This window comes from Trachemys scripta, chromosome 3 (assembly GCF_013100865.1).
Source record: "Trachemys scripta elegans isolate TJP31775 chromosome 3, CAS_Tse_1.0, whole genome shotgun sequence".
NCBI classification, from domain to species: Eukaryota; Metazoa; Chordata; order Testudines; family Emydidae; genus Trachemys; species Trachemys scripta.
In genome coordinates this window covers 13,027,878-13,050,344 of record NC_048300.1, presented here as the reverse complement: position 1 = coordinate 13,050,344, position 22,467 = coordinate 13,027,878, and the positions used below count along the sequence as shown (strand labels likewise).

The following is a 22,467-nucleotide window of genomic DNA, read 5'->3' as shown; positions in this document are numbered from 1 at the left end:
CCCCCTCCGTTTCTTGACTGCCCCCTCCAGAACCTCCCTGCCCCTTCTCCTGCCCCCCCTTACCCTGCTGCTCAGAACAGGGTGTTGGGCTCTGTGCAGCCGAGCCGGACACGTGGCTAAGCTCCCCAGCATAACAAAACCCGGTCCCTGGCCCTGCACAACAAAACCCGGTCCCTGGTCCGGACCTGGCTGCAGGGGAGAGCTGCCCTTGTATCAGCACAAAGTGCTCTCGCTCCCGTTTTGCTACCTTGCATGGCAGAAACCGCTCCCAGTTGCAAAAGGGGAGGGCTGTACTTTGTGCTGAGACACTTGCTCAGAATGCAGGGCGGAGCTCCTCTCCAGCTGCTCCAGAGTCCAGCCCGGGACTTTCCTGCAGCCCTCCCAGCCGCTCGCTCTGCTGTGCCGGGGGAGGGGGAAATCCCGGACATTGTGAGTGCTTTACAAATTCCCCCCCGGACGCTATTTTTAGCACAAAAAGGAGGACATGTCCGGGTAAATCCGGACGAATGGTAACCCTATTATTTCCAGGCTAACATTTGCTACAAATTACCTCTCCCACTGTTACTTCCACAGTGGAGGAGAGACCAGAAGACCACTGGTTTTGTATTGATCTGTTTTAAATGTTAAAATTTTTGAACTTTAAAAATACTCTTAAGTCTCTTTAAATTACGGCAGCCTATCTTTTGAATGTACAAGCCAGAGTGAACTAGACACTATTCTTATCTCTGGATCTTCAGGCTAATTTGTGTATTCAGTGTTGTATACAGAAATAGGATTGTGCTGATTTACTCCTAGGGAGCAGATCTGTTGAGTAAGAATACTCCATTTTCAGTCTCTTTTCGGAATAGAATCACACAGTAAAAATGTGAATGAAATATAAACCCGTGCACTGGTGTCTGCCAGAGTCTGCAGTCAGGCTGAAATAGTCACTGAGTCTGGAATGCTGAAGCCTAACCATTAAATATGAGCATTTAACATTTTCACTGATCACATGAAAATCTGCACAATATACTTTAAATTGCATCTTACTTTAGCATTGCAGAACTCAGGTTGTAGCCTGAATTTGGGAGAGTGCCATCAGTTATTTCCCTTCCCCATCTGAACCATGTTTGAGCTGTTTGTTTTTCTGGCATATTAGCCTTTGGTCTCAATGGGTATTATGAGCTTCATACAAATATAGAGAAAATACTTTGGATGATTCTTTCTACGTGCTTAGAAAATATGAAGTACTAATTACCCTCCAGCAGAGATGATGGGGACACTGAAGCACAGAGGTCAGGACCTGTGAAGTCAGTGGGAGTCTTTCCATTTACTTCAGCACATTTTGGATCGGACTCTAAAAATGATTTACCCGTGACCAGATCAAGTTAATAGCAGTGCTGGGAATAAAACTCAAGAGTTTCTGGCTCCAAGCCTGGTGCTCAATCCATTAATTTATGCTGCCTTTTGAAGAGTCAAAGCAACAATTGTAACTTGTAGTAAGTGCAATATTTTAAATACTGTAGAATAATAAGAATGTTCATGCCCTTATTTAAAAAAGAAATCTTGAAGCACTATCAACAGTTAATTCATTCGACTGGTGATTTGAGTCAGTACTGGGTTTACAATGGCACCAGGCCCCACACTAAGAAGGGGCCCTGGTGCCTGGACCGGGGCCCTGCCCCCGCTTGGCCTTTTCCCCTCGAGGCCCTGCCCGATGCTTGCTCCTCTCTGCCCCCTCTCTGCCTCGCTCCCCCCTTCCCCATGCGAGCAGCAGGCGGGGCTTCAGGGGAAAAAGGCTGAGTGGTGATGGGGCCTCAGGGCAGAGCGGGAAGGCAGGGCCCACAAAAGGTTAATTCGGCCCTGATTTGAGAGCTCTCTTTTAGTAGCCCTTACTATTACCCCACCCATTTATTTCAATGAAGCTGTTTTCTCAGTTTGTAAAATACCATTAATGTAGCTTATCTTATTTGAGCTTATGAGGTGATAGACTTATTTCTCTGTACCAGTGAGGGAAGAGCATCTTGCTAAAGCCAGAGTTTTAAGCTCTGAAGCAGCAGAGCAGAAGCCTTTTGCGCTGGAATTACACATGGGCTTTGTAGCAGCAAAGTTTTGGGGCCTTGGAGTTTGTGGGAGGAACCACAGAAAATTGAGCATTTTGACTAGTTTATAAAAAAGTAAGCGGTCAGTCCAATTGCTGTCATTAGTTTTGCACTCAAGGTGCAAAGTCTAAGGTTGTGATAGTAGAGAAGAAAAACTTTTAGAGCTGCTTTCCAAAATGAATCAACAGATAAAATTGCATTTTATTGCATATAGAAAGTAAGAAACAATACCCTCATATTTTTAATTACAAAATATTAACTGTACTTTATTTGCAGATGCTTGAACCAGACATACTAAGCACCTGTTTTAAAAATCACAATTTCCAGATGTGTGTGACATCAAGTAAATAGATAAATATAGGTATAACATTTTTAGCTCTAGCAGTCTGAGGAAACACACAGTAGACTCTTTTTTGGAAAGACCTGTACAGTAGATCTCCTTGATTTTTAGGTTAATGGGATTGTTTTAATTACTTAATAAAAAACATAAGAATACCAGGAAGCCAAAGTAAGGTTGCCATAAGCTGGCAATGAACAGTGTCCTCACTGGAACTGTATGCAGCGGGTCCTTTGTCCTGCCGACTGGAAGAAAAGGGGGGGATCCCTCTGCAGTTGGTGGCAGAGAGGAGGAAGGGGGAAATATACCTGGACAGAGCAGGGAGAAACAATAAGTGACTGGACTGGGCAAGAAGGGACTGCCCTTCCAGGTGACCCTAGAGGATCTGACTGTAGTGAGGCTGGCAACACCCAGCCTCCTACCCAGGGAATCAGAATAGAACCAGATTTCCTCATGATCCACTGTGGGCATTTATGCTAGTCACCTCTTTTCTTGGGGGCTGGAAAGGAATGGCAGGGTGGATTTTTCATCTTCCTCACTGGCTCGGGGAGTAGTCAGGAAGTTAGGTTAAAATGTCTCAACTTAGTAACTACAAAAATGGGGTAGATGTCCAGTGCAGGTACTAGTTATGGAAGGGATATGGTTATTGGCTAAATTGGACTGGAGCGGGTATTCCCTGATATTTTAAGTGAATGAAGTTGTGCCCTAACAAAACCACATTTAGTGCTTCATGTTTTTCTTCTGGTGTGGCTACAGTTGTTGCCTTTTTTGAAAATTATTTGTGGAATAGAATAGCTAATCTCTCCTGTGTGCTTGTAGGGTGGTGGTTTAGATGGAAAAAATTGATATTCATGGAAAATACAGATTTTAAAAACAGATTTTCAGTACTAAACATTGGACCTTCATGTGCCTGGAAAAAAAAAATTCCTCAAAATAGTAACCCTAATTGTAACAATCTTTGTTTTTGAAGTTTACACGTGATGCCTCCATACCAAACAGAAGTAGAATCAGAGGATTGATAATGGGATTTCCTAATGACCAAAGCCAGTAACTAGTGACCTAAATGTAAATGACTTTAAATAATTTTCATCTTTCAGCGGTTCAGTTAGGCTGACTTGCTAACTCTCTAGGAGGCCTATTTTTTGTTGTTGTTGTTGCTGCTGCTGCTAACTGGAGCACAGTTGATAGCCCACTTCAGCTTCCCTAGATAGATATAACACTGGTCTACAATTTTTGAGAAGTCGTCTGCTTCAGATATAAAATGTGCTATTTATTATGTATTTTAATGTGCTGAATTCAAATATAAGGGTTATATAAATGAAATTGATTATGAAACAAAAGGTAAAAAACTATTCTGTACATAGTTTAGTCCTATTCAATGTCTACTTGGCGCTTCTTGGCTTGTCTCTTGTATTCATTAAATGGAGCATCTCTTGTCACTGTCCAGCAATAGTCTGCGAGCATTGATGGGCTCCATTTGCCCTGATAGCGTTTCTCCATTGTTGCAATGTCCTGGTGAACTCGCTCGCCGTGCTCATCGCTCACTGCTCCGCAGTTCGGTGGAAAAAAATCTTGATGAGAGTGCAAAAAATGTATCTTTAGTGACATGTTGCAACCAAGGCTTTTGTATACCTTGAGGAGGTTTTCCACCAACAACCTGTAGTTGTCTGCCTTGTTGTTTCCGAGAAAATTTATTGCCACTTACTAGAAGGCTTTCCATGCTGTCTTTTCCTTGACACGCAGTGCATGGTCAAATGCATCATCTCGAAGAAGTTCACGAATCTGAGGACCAACAAAGACACCTTCCTTTATCTTAGCTTCACTTAACCTTGGAAATTTTCCAGGGAGGTACTTGAAAGCTGCTTGTGTTTTGTCAATGGCCTTGACAAAGTTCTTCATCAGACCCAGCTTGATGTGTAAGGGTGGTAACAAAATCTTCCTTGATTCAACAAGTGGTGGATGCTGAACACTTTTCCTCCCAGGCTCCAATGACTGTCGGAGTGGCCAGTCTTTCTTGATGTAGTGGGAATTTCTTGCACGACTATCCCATTCGCAGAGAAAACAGCAGTACTTTGTGTATCCAGTCTGCAGACCAAGCAAGAGAGCAACAACCTTCAGATCGCCACAAAGCTGCCACTGATGTTGGTCATAGTTTATGCACCTCAAAAGTTGTTTCATGTTGTCATAGGTTTCCTTCATATGGACTGCATGACCAACTGGAATTAATGGCCAAACATTGCCATTATGCAGTAAAACAGCTTTAAGACTCGTCTTCGATGAATCAATGAACAGTCTCCACTCATCTGGATCGTGAACGATGTTGAGGGCTGCCATCACATCATCGATGTTGTTGCAGGCTACAAGATCACCTTCCATGAAGAAGAATGGGACAGGATCCTTTTGACGGTCACAGAACATGGAAACCCTAACATCACCTGCCAGGAGATTCCACTGCTGTAGTTTGGAGCCCAATAGCTCTGCCTTACTCTTGGGTAGTTCCAAATCCCTGACAAGGTCATTCAGTTCACCTTGTGTTATGAGGTGTGGTTCAGAGGAGGAGGATGGGAGAAAATGTGGGTCCTGTGACATTGATGGTTCAGGACCAGAAGTTTCATCCTCTTCCTCTTCCTCGTCTGACTCAAATGAGAATGATTCTGGTGCATCAGGAACCGGCAGTCCTTCTCCGTGGGGTACTGGGCGTATAGCTGATGGAATACAACTATGACATTGTTGACATCACTGAAACTTGGTGGGATAATACACATGATTGGAATGTTGGTGTGGATGGGTACAGCTTGCTCAGGAAGGATAGACAGGGGAAAAAGGGAGGAGGTGTTGCCTTATATATTAAAAATGTACACACTTGGACTGAGGTAGAGATGGACATAGGAGACGGAAGTGTTGAGAGTCTCTGGGTTAGGCTAAAAGGGGTAAAAAAACAAGGGAGATGTCATGCTAGGAGTCTACTACAGGCCACCTAACCAGGTGGAAGAGGTGGATGAGGCTTTTTTTAAGCAACTAACAAAATCATCCAAAGCCCAAGATTTGATGGTGATGGGGGACTTCAACTATCCGGATATATGTTGGGAAAATAACACAGCGGGGCACAGACTATCCAACAAATTCCTGGACTGCATTGGAGACAACTTTTTATTTCAGAAGGTTGAAAAAGCTACTAGGGGGGAAGCTGTTCTAGACTTGATTTTAACAAATAGGGAGGAACTCGTTGAGAATTTGAAAGTAGAAGGCAGCCTGGGTGAAAGTGATCATGAAATCATAGAGTTTGCAATTCTAAGGAAGGGTAGAAGGGAGAACAGCAAAATAGAGACAATGGATTTCAGGAAGGCAGATTTTGGTAAGCTCAGAGAGCTGATAGGTAAGGTCCCATGGGAATCAAGACTGAGGGGAAAAACAACTGAGGAGAGTTGGCAGTTTTTCAAAGGGACACTATTAAGAGCCCAAAAGCAAGCTATTCCGCTGGTTAGGAAAGCTAGAAAATGTGGCAAAAGACCACCTTGGCTTAACCATGAGATCTTGCATGATCTAAAAAATAAAAAGGAGTCATATAAAAAATGGAAACTGGGACAGATTACAAAGGATGAATATAGGCAAACAACACAGGAATGCAGGGGCAAGATTAGAAAGGCAAAGGCACAAAATGAGCTCAAACTAGCTACAGGAATAAAGGGAAACAAGAAGACTTTTTATCAATACATTAGAAGCAAGAGGAAGACCAAAGACAGGGTAGGCCCACTGCTTAGTGAAGAGGGAGAAACAGTAACAGGAAACTTGGAAATGGCAGAGATGCTTAATGACTTCTTTGTTTCGGTCTTCACCGAGAAGTCTGAAGGAATGCCTAACATAGTGAATGCTAATGGGAAGGGGGTAGGTTTAGCAGATAAAATAAAAAAAGAACAAGTTAAAAATCACTTAGAAAAGTTAGATGCCTGCAAGTCACCAGGGCCTGATGAAATGCATCCTAGAATACTCAAGGAGCTAATAGAGGAGGTATCTGAGCCTCTAGCTATTATCTTTGGAAAATCATTGGAGACGGGAGAGATTCCAGAAGACTGGAAAAGGGCAAATATAGTGCCCATCTATAAAAAGGGAAATAAAAACAACCCAGGAAACTACAGACCAGTTAGTTTAACTTCTGTGCCAGGGAAGATAATGGAGCAAGTAATTAAGGAAATCATCTGCAAACACTTGGAAGGTGGTAAGGTGATAGGGAACAGCCAGCATGGATTTGTGAAGAACAAATCATGTCAAACCAATCTGATAGCTTTCTTTGATAGGATAACGAGCCTTGTGGATAAGGGTGAGGCTGTGGATGTGGTATACCTAGACTTTAGTAAGGCATTTGATACGGTCTCGCATGATATTCTTATCGATAAACTAGGCAAATACAATTTAGATGGGGCTACTATAAGGTGGGTGCATAACTGGCTGGATAACCGTATTCAGAGAGTTGTTATTAATGGTTCCCAATCCTGCTGGAAAGGCATAACGAGTGGGGTACCGCAGGGGTCTGTTTTGGGACCGGCGCTGTTCAATATCTTCATCAACGACTTAGATATTGGCATAGAAAGTACGCTTATTAAGTTTGCGGATGATACCAAACTGGGAGGGATTGCAACTGCTTTGGAGGACAGGGTCATAATTCAAAATGATCTGGACAAATTGGAGAAATGGTCTGAGGTAAACAGGATGAAGTTTAACAAAGACAAATGCAAAGTGCTCCACTTAGGAAGGAAAAATCAATTTCACACATACAGAATGGGAAGAGACTGTCTAGGAAGGAGTACGGCAGAAAGGGATCTAGGGGTTATAGTGGACCACAAGCTAAATGAGTCAACAGTGTGATGCTGTTACAAAAAAAGCAAACGTGATTCTGGGATGCATTAACAGGTGTGTTGTGAGCAAGACACGAGAAGTCATTCTTCCGCTCTACTCTGCTCTGGTTAGGCCTCAGCTGGAGTATTGTGTCCAGTTCTGGGCACCGCATTTTAAAAAAGATGTGGAGAAATTTGAAAGGGTCCAGAGAAGAGCAACAAGAATGATTAAAGGTCTTGAGAACATGACCTATGAAGGAAGGCTGAAAGAATTGGGTTTGTTTAGTTTGGAAAAGAGAAGACTGAGGGGGGACATGATAGCAGTTTTCAGGTATTTAAAAGGGTGTCATAAGGAGGAGGGAGAAAACTTGTTCACCTTAGCCTCTAAGGATAGAACCAGAAGCAATGGGTTTAAACTGCAGCAAGGGAGTTTAGGAAAAAGTTCCTAACTGTCAGGGTGGTTAAACACTGGAATAAATTGCCTAGGGAGGTTGTGGAATCTCCATCTCTTGAGATATTTAAGAGTAGGTTAGATAAATGTCTATCAGGGATGGTCTAGATGGTATTTGGTCCAGCCATGCGGGCAGGGGACTGGACTCGATGACCTCTCGAGGTCCCTTCCAGTCCTAGAATCTATGAATCTATGAATGTTTGGATAATGCACAGTCCTCTTTTTCTTCTTTGACACACCTTTCCCAACTGGAGGCACCATGCAGAAGTAACAATTGCTGGTATGATCTGTTGGCTCTCTCCAAATCATTGGCACTGCAAAAGGCATAGATTTCCTTTTCTTGTTCAACCACTGGCGAAGATTTGTTGCACAAGTGTTGCAGCATATGTGTGGGGCCCACCTCTTGTCCTGATCTCCAATTTTGCAGCCAAAATAAAGGTGATAGGTTTTCTTAACCATAGTGGTTATACCGCGCTTTTGTGATGCAAAAGTCACTTCACCACAAACACAGCAGAAGTTATCTGCACTATTCACACAAGTACGAGGCATTTCTGCTCACTTTGGCTAAACAGAAATGTGTCCTTTGCAAAATCAAACACTGACAAATAAGAGAGCATGACACTGTATGATTTCTAGAGCTGATATAGGGCAATTTGTTCAGCAGAGTGATGTAAGCTTCGTTATGATTGCATCATCCATGACTTCTAGGAATAACATGGTGTAATTCATATCATGTATGACGCAATACCAGCTTCAGATTGCATCATTCATTGTTTTGCCTAAAAAGCAAGTACTGTCCAAACCCAGTCATAGATTTATTCATAGATCCAGTCAAAGATGTATTTTAGTCATTTCTGGTTTAAATTGAGATCCCTTCCCTTTATAACTCACTTATCCTCCGCCATTCCCAAGTCAGGGGTCGTATATACTGACCCAATAGCATATCTTGAAAACTAGAGCCAATCAACAATTTTAAGCATCATTTTCGTTCTCAGTGACCCAGAATTAGTAAAGTTTGACTACATTTATTTCAGAAGCATTTTGGCTATAGAGCAGTGTAATTGGGGCCTATTTAGATCATTGCTATCTGATCCTCCCACTGACTAGTGGAATAAAACCTGCCAGCTTTTGGAAGAAAGAATAGGATAGTAATATCTTATGCCCAAAAAGTATCACAAATTCAGTCTCCTGTCCAAGAAAACATAGTTGTAATAAACATGCAGCATACAACTTAAACTGAACTGTACATACTAAAGGACCATTATAGACATACAGCATACCATAGCAGAAAAAAACAGATGAAAAGACTAACATATACACCAGAAGCATGGGTTAAGTAACTTTTCTTCCTGCTTGTCAGTAAATTGCAGAAGGCTATGTTAACACATTGAGGCAGTGACTAAAGGTCTGCATGAAACACTCTCAGTTCCTTAAGACAAAGTTTTGTGAGCTAGAGGAGTTCTTAGCAAGAAACATAAAACCCAAGAGCAGTTGTGCCTTCAAAAACCTAATTACAAGTAAACTTCCCTTATTCCCATGTTGTGATTGGAAAACTGAGGCAGAAAGGCTAAATCATACCGGGAGGTGGTGGTAAAGATGGGATTAAGTTTGGAAGTTTTTGGCTCTAAAACCTGAGCTCAGATTATTACATTTAGTAATATTATATCATTTATGTAATGACCAGAAGATATCTGTGTAAGGTAGATCTGTGCTTTACAAACTTCTAATCTAAGGGCTAGATTACATAATTATTCACTTGAGTGACCAGTATGATTACTTGTATGTAGATGACTCATCTGAGTTATGGTTGCAGAATCTGGAGGGAGATGATTAATCATACACCATGATACTTTCCCTTTTCTTCTTACCCCTTTTCCTCACCTGTTTGCTTTCTGTGTATTTAATCCTTGCCTCTTTTCTCTGTGTGTCTTTACCATGGAGCTTTAAGTGAATTATACTGTCAGGTTCGATTGCTGATATTTGGACTTGCAGAGGAACCAATGTCAGAACCTTTAATACAATAGTGAAATCCTCTATCAAATACAGCTCTTTACTGTGTGGTTATAAAAGAACTATCAGTACCTGTGAATGGTAACTATATTCTAATTATTCTTGGTGGTGATATTTGTGTAGGTTGTGGAGAGCACCTTGTAAGGACCATACTGGCCAGAGAATGTTCACGTGCTTTGCAAACAGAAGATGCCCACCAGGCTTTGCTAGAGACTATGCAAAACAAGTTTATTAGTAAGTATACAATTCATCAGAAAATTGCCTAACCGTACATGTTTTATCATTTCTGTTTGAAAAGAAAAACAGTCCATTGAAATATAATCAGATATATTTTTGCAATTCCTCTTGGAGCTATTTGGTGGTCTTGAAGCTGTAGACAGAGATTAAGTAGTATGTTGTAATGTATTTAGTGAATGATAAATTAAACCACAGAAAAATACATACAGGAAAGGGAAATATATTCCTTGGTTGGGAAGTCATTGAATGTTAAAAGCCAGGGAACAGATAGTTTAGAGGGAGGAATTTTCTAGGTTGAATCACTGACTATAGTATAGAGTGAGTTTGTTAGGAGTTAGTGATTTAATAATCATAGAGGCTATAAAATGCTTCTTCCCATGCCCCCTTTTTTACCTAGTGGAAATTAAGATCCATTTTATTTTTTGATTAAAAATCCTGTGTGTGGACAGATTCTGGTTTGTGAATTAAATAATTTAATTTTTTTCAGAAAAAGAAATAGATTTCACTGAAGACAATAAATAAAAAAGGCAAATGCTGATTGTTTTTTTCCTTCCTCCTTAACATAATGATTACAGTTGTGAATCGTATTCAGTCATTCTGTGTCACATATTTTTGACTATTTTGTTGTATGTATGTATGAAAAATATAAGTACAAAACTTCAGTAAAATCAAGTAAGAAAACAAATGTCACCCAAAGCGTCAGATTTTCACATTCTAATCAATTCTAGATAAACCTAGAGTCCAGGAGATACCATGGATTACAGTGAGACTTTTGACATATGTAATATGTCAAGCTTCACTGTAGTCTAATCTTACAGCATTCAGAAACATAAGGACTGTTTAAGTTCCTAAGCAGTTGAGCATAGGTCATATGTCTCTTAAGTGTGCAAGTACCTTTCTCCTCGGTGATGTGGTCAGGGGCAGTGCCTTACTGGAAAACTTCTTAATTGCAACTAATTACTTATTTTTATTTCAATCTAGAAATACCATGTCAAACCTTCACACACAAACAATATATAGGTGTGTGAACCTCTAGCACAGTGATACTCAAACTGAGACTCGGGAGCTGAGAGTGGTTCTTTAATGTGTCTTCTGCACCTCTTTGCAGCACATGATATTAAAACACGGTGTGATTTAATTATTAACCAATCAGGATGCAATAAATGAAACAATGAATTCACACTGCTGTGGCTCTTTTGGGTAATGTTGCTCACTAATTTGGCTCCTGAACCACTGAGGTCTGAGTATCACTATCTTCTCTAGCTACTGCTAGAACAAAGAGAGGGCAATGGAAACCCGATACATTTTATAATGTGCCTGGTACCAGGCCTGAAGCTAACTCTGATGATAAGAAAGCAGCACTGTGTGCAGTTTACTGCTTTAATCCTATTTCTTAAACTCTGATTATGCTTAAATCTATGTCATCAAGGTATAGTCAGGTTTACTGGTTTGTTGTTTAAAAATATAAATCCTAAATATTCTAAATGTCACTTGGCTAGTCATAATTGAAAATATTACACTGTCTGGTGCCATTTATTGCAGTGCAAAAAGGGCTCAGTCCCTAAATCCAGGTGAGACAAAGTCAAGAAAAATTGGAGAACTAGATTGTGGTGGTAGAGACAAGCTCTGGAAGCCAAATAATAGTTGTGATTAGGGTATTCAACTTGAAGCTCTGAAGAGGTAATATTTAATTTTGGTGTTAGTTTGTCAAGTTATTATAGTGGAACTGAAATGTTCATGATCTTTCCTGAAGGTTTTCTGGAAACAGCAAAATGGCAAAATCACATGAAATTGTAAATAAGGTGTTTGTTTGTGATATTTAGGTCAACTAAAAGGATTTTAGTTGACCAAATATTTATAACTTGCTGGAAATTTCCTTTTATTTATTTGTCAGAAACAGAAACTTTACCTTAAGCAAAGAGAGACTTTTCACCTTGCTTTATATTTTAGTGTGTATTTGTATCTCTGTATCCCAAGGTGAAGTTTGAAAATGAAGAAAATATTGTGAAATTAATTTATGTTATGATAAAAAAAAACCACTTGTTTACACAGGTACTTTATTTAATATGATTTGTAAAAATAATCAGTTGGTAGATGCCCCTTCCATGCTCTGGGTTCCCTTGCAATGCTAAATTTTCATTCTTGTAAAATGTGTATATGAACAATATGCTGCTTAATTATCCCTGAATAATTAAGATCAGTAATAAACAGCTTTGGCTAAGACAAAACTCATCCCTTCAGATGTTGTTCTCCCATGACTGGGAGAAAAGATATATCTTACAGTATGTTCAGAAAGCAAAGGGGAAAGCAAGTTTTAGAGCCTATGGGGTCTTCACTGCAAGTGTCTTGCCATTAGCTCCTCTCCATGTAGAAAGCTAGATCTCCATCTTGAGCACTGCATCTGACCACCACTGCAATTTGTGTGATATGGGGAGAGATGCAATTCTTTAGGTCCTGGTAGAATATTTGTATTGCAGAAGTGCCTCGGAGCCCCAGTCAAGAACCAGGACCTCATTGTGTTAGCCACTGTACAAAGACAGAACAAAGATGGTGTCGGCTTAAAAGTAGCACAAATATATTTTTAGCACATTTAACCATATACCCCTGAGCCTACTGGCACAGAATTGGGCAGTAATCTGCCTAAGACAAATAGCTATATTGTAGGCAAGATTTACCCATTTTATAACATTACTGTCTAATTCAGAACAGTATTGTGAAGGTGTTGGGCAAATGCTGGTGATATGGATCCAAATCTTTGTCTTAAAAAACCATTCTTGGCAGTTCTAATTTACTGTAATGGAAAATGTAAAGGGAAAGATTAAATGTAGCCCAATTCAAGACATTATATGCTCTCTAGAATTCTTATATTACTAATTGAAATAAGAGTTTTGTTAGATCCAGAACTTTTTTTTTATTTGCACACCAAACCATAAGAAAACGGCTGACAAAAATAGTTCTTTAATAATAATACTGTGTGCTAACCAGCTGATTACAGGCCAAAAGCTCAGGAGCTAGTTAAGTGGCAAATGCGGGGGTGGGGGAATAGATATTCTTTTAGGTTGATTTGTGGTTTTTTTTAATTACTTCAAGCAAAAATACTCATGCCATGATTCTCCAGTAACTTACTGTTTCTTGGTGGTAAGAAGCTTTTGAAGCAATCTTGTATAGTGAACTATTTTATTTTTAAATGGCTATTACACGTGTGATGCTGGTAAGCCAAGTACCACCTCTGGCAAAGACGTAGGCATCAGCTTATAAACTCGTAGCAGGAAGCCAGGCCCGTTCACTCGTGTATTGGTATATACATCAAAGCGATTGTTAAACGTGTAAGAATGTATGTAGTGTTTAAACTTCATGGAAACTAACGGGATGTTATTAACATGGTTTTCACTTATTTGTATCCTGTTATAATGTAATAGCAAACATTTATATTGTATGCAACTAAATAACGCATCTAATGAGAAAGAAGCCTTGTGTAATGCAAATGAAGAACTTTAACAGGAAAGTGCTAATTCTCAAGCATTTGAAGGCCAGTGGACATTGCTCTCTGATCATCGCTCACAAAGACTAAATGCATTCCTCTCTCTCCGCCATCAAAGAAAAAGCTTGGGTAGTCATTCTGTCAGCTTCTTTACTATAAGAAAATGCTGTACGTATGAACATAAGGAAAAATTCTTCCTCTCTGGATTGTTTGGATTGTAATAGGATAGAATAACTGAATGAGAAGACTGAGATCCCCAGAGTTTTCTGGGTAGTGTTGAGAGACTTTTGGGAAACTGGCAGATTACTACATCTCTGTTCCATTTGAAAGTATAAACTCTGACTCACTGGTACATACATTTTTACCTGCTTTAACCTCTCAATAACTCTCATTCCTTTTAGCTAGCTAATAAGTCATTAGTTAGTTTAGTATAGAATTGGCTGCCAACATTGTTTTTTGGTGTGAGATCTAGGATGGAAATTGACCTGCATTTGTAATTGGTCTCTTGAGACTGGGTGCAATCTGAATATTTTATGATTTTTTTGGTCTAAGTGACCATTTATCACATAGTCCAGCTTACCTGGGTGGCAAGATAGACTGGAGTGTCTAAGGGAACTGTCTGTGACTCCATGATAAGACTGATTTCACCAGTGCAAACAATGTTAAAGGACATCATTACATTGAACTCTACCTAGCCTTTTATCTGCTTCACCTATGGTGCTAATAGTGAAGAGGATAATGGAGAAAATTGAAATGGTGTTTGGTAAAGATCCTGAAAACCTTAGTAAACTCTAACCCCCTCAATATTCCTATCTGTTGGTAGTTTTCAGTGCTGGCTGCTCAGGACAGGCAAAGCTCTTCCCAGTTGTATCCACAATATACAGGTCAAGGCACCAGATATTTAGAGCAAGGGTGCAGGGACAGGCTGGAGAGAGAAGAATGGAATCAAAGTAAGAAAGGGAACTGGATTGTGGAGAAAACAGGACTATCATGTTTCTTTCCTGGGTTTAGAAGGATGAGTCCTCGGTGTGTCCTTTGAACCCCAGATTCAGCAATGCACTGAGCCCCATTAAAGTGAATGGGACTTAAGTATGTTGTTAGGTACTTTTGCTGAGCTGGGATCTTTTCCTGCCTACTCATCCTCACTTGTTATGCAGTTTGTTGTATAATGGCTTTTCTTAAAAGCTGTGCTTGTGTGTGTTTCATAGGGAACTCTCCTGCACAAGCATTTCGGCAATGTAAACTTAATTTGTAGAAGTCTTGGGGAATGTATTGTCAGTAGGTTGTCCAGATAGGACAAGATAATGAGTATCATCTATGGTTTCCCGGTTGATCCACGTGGCAAGTGCATAACCTTTGGGATTTCATGACCTTGATGCTATATACAAGGCTTTGGGAGTAGAAACGAAAGTGTGCTGGGGAGGAAAACATGAATGAAATAGGTTAGAATAGTGCGATATTGAAGGAACAAATACTGAGGAATAAGAAACAGAAGATAGTCAGCAAAAGTCTTGAGAAAGGAAACATGAGGTCTGTGGGCATAAATTTAAGTTAAAAAAGTTGATCTAAATGAACCTATTCTGAAAAGATTAAAAGAAATACCAGGATATTGAAGGAGAACAAGTAGACTTCTTTTAATTTAGTTTGTGGCAGTAAGGCTATGACAATACCAACACAAGAGCAGTGTTTACATACAGTTTTATCGTGGGGTTTCCCAGTCATAGAAAACTCTGACTGAGAAAGATGGGCAGATTTACTTAAGTTTTGTGTGATAGGGCATTTGAGTTTTTTTTCTATGTCTACCTAGGATCCTCTGTACTGACTGCACATTAAGGAGACTCCTCCAAAAGCAGCTATTCCTCTTGGTGACTAATTGGAAAAACATCTTACTATATGAAAGGTTTGCTAGAAGCCATAGATAAACAAGCTGGTCTGCAGGATGAACAGAAAAGCCATTCAGTAGTGACAAACTTGGGGCTGTTTCAGCGAGGCAGATTTTGGCAAAGTAGGAATAAAGTCCATGTGGAATGAAAAGTGTGTTATTAATCTAGTTAGGTGGGACAGAATAACATTTTTGAACTAGGACTGTGCTTAAACTTGGTTTTAAAGGCTATTATCCTTTCTGGAGATGAAGATTTTCTGATTACAAGCATAATTGGAAGTCGGAGACTCTGGGTTCAGTCCCTGGCTTTGTCCCAGACGTGCTGTGTGAACTTAAATTAGTTACTTTGCTTCAGTATCCCTTAGCTTCCCCATTTATAATAGGGATGATAGTGCCCAAATTCACAGAAGTTGTGAGTTAACTCATTCATGTTTCCAAAACTCCTGGAAAGACTCAAATAAAAAAGCAGATTAAATGAACAGCATTCGTTGTCAAAATGCTCATTGCTTTTGTTAAGAATAGAGGAAAAAAAAATGGTGTGCTTATTTTGTAATGTGCATTAGGCCTGTTTGTAATTAAAACCTGTTTATTATATATTCTCAGTCACTGCTTTCCAAAACACATTTGGCACATGTTAGATATTGATCCATTACTCATGCTTACTATTAATGCATATTGGTATCTGTGAATGAATACTGAAAATCCAGCTGCATATTACTGCTTCCAGTAACATATCAACTGAGGAGTCTCAAACTTAACAGTGCAGTTTTGTGAGTGCTTGGCAATTCTGAAAATCAGGCCAACATTAATTTTTGCAAAATATTACCCAAGGGGAAAATTTATGCTTAAATATTAGGCTTAAACTAAGTAACTCTTATTTTTTTGTGAACTTTCACAGATTTTGATTTTCACTGATATAAAACTTACTTAAGCTATATTATACCATACAAGTTTTCCTTCTACTGTGAAATAACTGGATAAATTAGGTTAATAGCCTACTACAGACAGCATGGCTGGTTTTTTTGCTCCTCTTTCTTAAACTTGTATTTTGTGGCCACATTAAACTTCTAATAAAATAGTTCTGGACCAAGCCAAAAAGAATGGTTTAGCAAGGGAGAACTGAAGTGGATAGTCAAAAGTAAAAATGTAGTTGCATTGGACCCGTTGCATTGCTGATTTTGGCCTTTGCCATCAGATCCTTGCTTCCTGTTTACAGAACTCTTGAAATCTCCGCAGAACCTTGAGAATTCTTCCAATTAGGGAATGCCTGGCTTAGACACTTGGAGCTGTTTAAACAGCAGGTGATGTGCTTCCCTCATCTCTTTGTTTAGAGCCAAAATATTATGGATAACACACAATTTCTGATTGAGTAGGAGGTGAGGAAATTAAATTTAAACTTTTGTAAATGGAATGGGTTTAATGTAATAAATAGGGCAGTAGATTGGTACACAGAATAAGTATGATGTTCTATAAACACAAATATCTTTCATACAAAACAGTGGATTTTGTTACTCATCCATTCCTTTCAAATGTGGCCAAGTTTGAGGAATGCAGACTTGAGAGTAAACGTTTGTGCCATCTCACAGGCAGGAGATTCAAACTGTCCACATGGAAATATTATGAATTGTAGTTTAGAGTTTCTTATAAAGTATTAAAGAAAACCCTTTGAAAACTATAAACAGAATCTGATGCTTTTGAGTCCTAGGAGGCAAAAATATTTTCAAATATTTGTTGCCTAGGTTGCTGTATTAATGTATTTTAGGGTACAGTTTGTACATGAAATAACTGATCTGCTCTTGTTAATTATCATTGGAAAACATTTATGTATCATTTTGTATACACTTAACTATAACATTAAATAATTCAATGGAAAATAACTAAATAGGGGTAGGGTTATAGCTCAAGTTCATTAATAGTATCCATTATCTGAGACCTTGTGTAATCTGAATTCAGTCCAGGGAATAGAACAGAAATGGCATTAGCGGTGGTAATGGACAATCTCTTGATGTCAGAGGATGGTGAGCAGACATCTATTCTCATATTCGTGGACCTCTCTCTAGCATTTGTTCATGATACTTCTGTCCCATCTGAGGGCAGTTGCCGAGGTCAAGGGAAAGGCAGTGAAATTGTTTGAGATCTTCCTGGAGGGATGCCCCTAAAGAGTTTGGATGGGGAACTGCAAGTGAAGATGGCATCTGGTGGCAAAGGTGCAGAATCTCACAGGATCAATTCTCTTTTAGCTCTTCTTCAATACTTACCTTCAACCACTGGCAGAAATGGTGAGAGACCGTGAACCCAAGTGTCAAGATAATGTGTAAGTCTACCTAATCTTCATTAGACCAGATTTGCCAATTGCCAGTCTGAGATTAATTTATGAATGAATACTATCCAGCTGAAGTTGAACCATCGGAAACTGGAGATCATGCTTATTGGAGAAGGAAAACACGTTGAGGACTGAATGCTCCTGAATTCTTTAAGTACACCAAGCTCTTGCAGACTAGCTTCTGCAAGTAAAACTTTCTACCTTCTATGGCTGTCTGTCTAATAGCACCCTTCTCTGGTGGATTATGCCTTGACTTCAGTTGTTGCATTCCTTTGTTACTCCTGACTTGACTACACCAAAACATTCTACCCTGCTTATGAAAACAGCAGCTATTTGGAAACCTCAACTAATACATAATACAGCTGCATGCTTCAAACCTGTCCTCTGTGGTCTCTGCTGGCTTTCCATACAGTATCACATCAAATTCAAGATCTTGGTCTCTATCTTCAAGGTATTTTATGATTTGGGCTCAGAATATTTAAAATCCTCTAAAGTGCTGGGATCAAGATCATGATTGAGAACACCATTCCTCAGGTACAAAGTAATGGCTTGTATGGTAAGGGTAAGACTCCCAGGATTTAAGAATGTTAATTTCAACACCTTCTGTTCCAAATCCAAGGAGTATTCTATTGACCTTCCTTTCACTAGTGCTTTCACATTAATACCCTCATGTACAAGCCATCCTCTCCCTGGAGGGAGAGAAGGAAAACTGACTACTGATTACCCATTCCTGGCTGGCCAAGTTTTGAAATCTAATTTCCTGATTTAGAATGTTAAACATGTAATGATACTGTTATTTCAGAGTTTTATAGACTGCAGAGAAAAATGTTTTAGAAAAATTGATCAATGTTGTCTACATCACCAGTTATCAGGATTTCTTGGTTGGTTTTTGGGTTGTTTTTGTTTTTTGTAATTGACATGAGTTACAGATGATCTTGTAACTCATGAATCATGGTGGAAAAATCCCATGAGTAATTTGAGAAATTATCTTCAGTTTAAAAAACAAAAATAATGAAGCTCCACATCAGTATATTCATTAAAATTGGCTACTTCCTAATCTTTTGATGGGAGGCTTTAGACACCCATCTTAAATAGATTTTTAACATTTGTTTATAGTTTGTGTGTTTTTCACTCTAAGTGAAATATTTACCCCGTGAAGGGGCCAGCACAGGGCCTATGCACCACTCAAATCCCCATTAAGTCTAGTGACTGGTCTTCAGCAAGAGGAATTTCATCCTCTGTGCTTCCCACACTATCACTTCCATGAATATATAGGGATGTTTGCAAGCGCATAACTTAGGCATTGCTCTTTGGCAGTGTAATTTATATTGCATATATCCTTTTTAAAAAAAGATGTCATGCTATTAACATTCTTATATACTCTCAAATACTAGATCATAACTGTTCTATAAAGTAAACATTTTGGGCGGGGAGTGGGGAGAACAAACAAGTTTTAGCAAACTGGTCTTCAGTGTCCTAATCGCATCTGTGTGGACCATCCTGTTGAAATCTCTCTTCTTGGCAATCATTTTGTGACTGTGCCCTGGACACCAGTACCAAATAATATTTAGCAAGGTAGACTGAAGATATAAACTTGAGCTATGAACACTAAATGTAATTGACTCATCTATAGTGCTAATGAAGATGTGTTGCTGATTGTTTATGGAGATTCAAGGTACAGTAAACCTGGCTGTATTTTGATGTCTATAATGACATTTCAGTTGCTAAGATTGCACCTTCCTAAAGAGAACTTCAGGAGGATAGCTCAAAAAGCCAAGCAAACTCTGGCAGGAAAATCTGACGAGAGAACCTTGCAAACCCCACTCTCGGGAGAAGGGTTTAACATTTTTTGGAGCTCCCAGGATGGGAGCTCTCGTAATACCACACTGGTCATGGTGATTGATGGGGAACAGGTCCATGCTCAGATAGCCACTGGACTGCCAGGGGACAAAGTTACACAGCATGGCCACTTCCTAGCTCTGCCATGGGGCCATCCCATCTCCCAGAACCTTTGCAGCATCCATGGTGGTCTGGAGGGGGAGAAAACTGCCATAGAGCCATTGCTGCCCCTTTCCCATGTGAGCAGGGGGAGATCCTACTGAGGAAAGGCTGTACCAGTCCTAGAGTGAGAGAAACATACTACATGTTAACAGTAAACATACTCTACATATTTTAAGTATATATACGCTTTTAAAAATAAAGTTAAGATTGTTAACACTCCTTTGTGGAATAAAACTGGCTAAAAAGTTAATAGAAGCAATACAGACTAAAACATTTTGAACGTGTGCTCCAGGCGAAACTTTAGTTAACACCTTATTAAACTCTAATGGTTGATACAAGGGGTTGGACTAGATGAGCCAGGTGGTCCTTTCCAACCCTATCATGGTGGCTAGTGATTCTTTTTTAAAAAAGAGAATGGAAATGCTGTCTTCATTTTCTCCATGAAACTCATTAGTTGGTTTAAAGTCTTTGATTTTTGGAATTTGGAAGCCTATAAAAATCTAGTAAAAAGTACTTTGTTTTTAATAGCAACCTAAAAACACTAGCATCCATTTACATTATTAATATGGAAAGCAAAAGCTTAAAGTGAAGAGCCAGGGTCTGCCAGTACTTACTCCATGCATTGGTAAGTTTGCTCTGAAAGCCCACAACCCACCTTATTTGCTGAGCTCTGTAGCTTACTGCCATGAAAATGAAACCGCCAAAGGGCCAAGGGGTCCTTTGAGAGCTTCCAGCCCAACTGGTAAAGAAGCTAACATCTCTCCTTTTCTTCAGCCCAGAATCTGATTAATACAGTTAACTGTAAAACTGGAAATCTGAAATTATAGTCAAGATCCTCCTTTGTCCTCATAGGTATTCGCCATCAAAACAGCATTGTTTAGTTATTTGTGTGTGTGTCTTTTTTTTTTTTTTTTTTTTTTTAAATATCCCTCTAATGCAGAGGTGGGCAACAGTGTTTACATTTGCACGGCCACCCGCAGCTCCCAGAGGCTGCGGTTTGCCGTTCCCGGCCAATGGGAGCTGTGAAAGCGACGGCCAGCAAGTCATTGTGGCCTGCGCTGCTTCCCGCAGCTGCCATTGTCCGGGAACGATGAACTGTGGCCACTGGGAGCTGTGGGCGGCTATGGAAATGTAAACAAACTGTCTGGCAACCCGCCAGCAGATTACCCTGACAGACTGCATGTGGCCCACAGGTTGCCCTCCACCACTCTAATGTAATATATGTGGAGGTAGATACCATGTGTGTATATATCAAATATAAATAGAACCGTGAAAGCTTTAATAAAAAGCATTGTTACAACATTCATCATTTGCTTCAGACAATGAGCATACAGCTCCTTAAATGAAATTATCTCTCTTTAGAATCACTCACTGCTCTTGTGGGTTTTGTTAAGGTTTTTTTGCTGACACTGGAGAGCATTTTAAAAATACCTTTCGGTATGTGCTTTAGCAGGCCTTGCTTCTACTTCTGTATTAAAGGGTCTGTTTATGGTTCTCCTAAATGAACACGTATTTTTAATGGCATGCACTATATTCAATTATATAAATGTCTTTAAAAATCTGGCATGTAAAGTCTCAAGCAGAGGACAAATTTTTGCTGCAGCTTCTTTAAAAATCCAACTTATTTTAAATTGCTGTGGTAGTTTCAGTTACTTTGTTATCCTAAAATTTAGAGATCTGTGGATCCAGATGCTTTCTTGTGCTTACACATTTAACAAATGAAGGTGCATGAAATCAAAACCTGACTCTCCATTTAGCGTGTATTCATATCAATTACCATTATCAAAGATACCCTGTACAGCTTTAACACTAAATTTAATGTGATGCAAAGCATCAGCATAGACAGGGCAAATGACTTCATTTCAATTTGAGGTGTGCACAGGCTTAGTCCAGTGGCGTAGTAGAAAATGAACAGCCTTGTGGACTAATGGCCCCTGAACCTTCTTTAGTAACCTAATGCAAACGTATTTAAAACTGGGAAGTATTACTTTGTTTGCATTCCATCAGTACTGCTTAATAGTTTTGCCACTCAAGTGCTTATACCTTTCCATAGTAAACGTTTACATCCAAATTATCAAGACATAAAATGTTAATTACAATGACGCTAGTAGTGGTTCCTGTAGTATGGAGGACAGTAGATCTAAATACAATACACCTAATGGGGGACTGGCTAGTCCGTGGAGCTGGTAATACTAAATGGAACATTGCTTCTGCTGAATTTCACATTTGCTTTAGAATGGATTTACCTATCAGCTATCACCCAATATCCGATCTTTAATGCTCTAAATAAAGAGTTGGCACCAAGCCTGGGTTTCTAATAGGCAGGTCCCCACCATCACCAAATACACCACAACAATTGGGCACTCTTTTTGTCAATCTCGGCAAAGACTAAGTTTTAAATGGACTTGGAAACTAAGGCTGAAGTCTGAGGCAAACCAGAAGGGTCAAGTCTCGTGTCCTTGCACTATTGTGTATCTGTTCGGTGGATCAAGCGCTGGGGGTTGTAATCTAGCAGCCTCTCATAAGGATTAGATTCCCCTTAAAATTGGTCGGTTTTCTACAGGGTTTCAATTTACAGACAGAACTTGCTTGTCATGCAGTTTCTGAGAGGAAACCTGTCGGCTTGAGCCCTCCGATGCTCAGCCTTAGCCTGAATTCAATGGGAGCAGTGAGTCCTGAGCTGTGAAAATTGGGGCACTTTTATTTTTTGGAGGCCATTATTAGATTAAACGAATAAGGCACACAAATATATGTAAGAAATCACTTCATAGCACTTCCAAACCGTCAAATCGGAATAAAATGCTGAATTATTAAATTCTGAAGTTAGGTTAA

At 39.6% G+C, this 22,467-nt stretch overlaps 1 protein-coding gene across 9 annotated transcripts in view; it reads left to right on the top strand.

Annotated features, from left to right (window-relative positions):
* The window catches only part of TASP1 (taspase 1), a 171,791-nt gene that overhangs the window by 106,303 nt on the left and 43,021 nt on the right, over positions 1-22,467 (top strand). For 7 of the 9 annotated variants that reach the window (XM_034764141.1, XM_034764145.1, XM_034764143.1 and 4 more), the window contains one exon: positions 9,835-9,945. The exons of 1 other annotated variant lie outside the window; for it this stretch is intronic. In XM_034764141.1, the coding sequence (XP_034620032.1) occupies positions 9,835-9,945 (111 nt within the window). Of the gene's footprint in view, positions 1-9,834; positions 9,946-17,551; positions 17,626-22,467 lie in introns of all 9 variants that reach the window. One more of the 9 variants, XM_034764148.1, reaches the window with a different exon arrangement.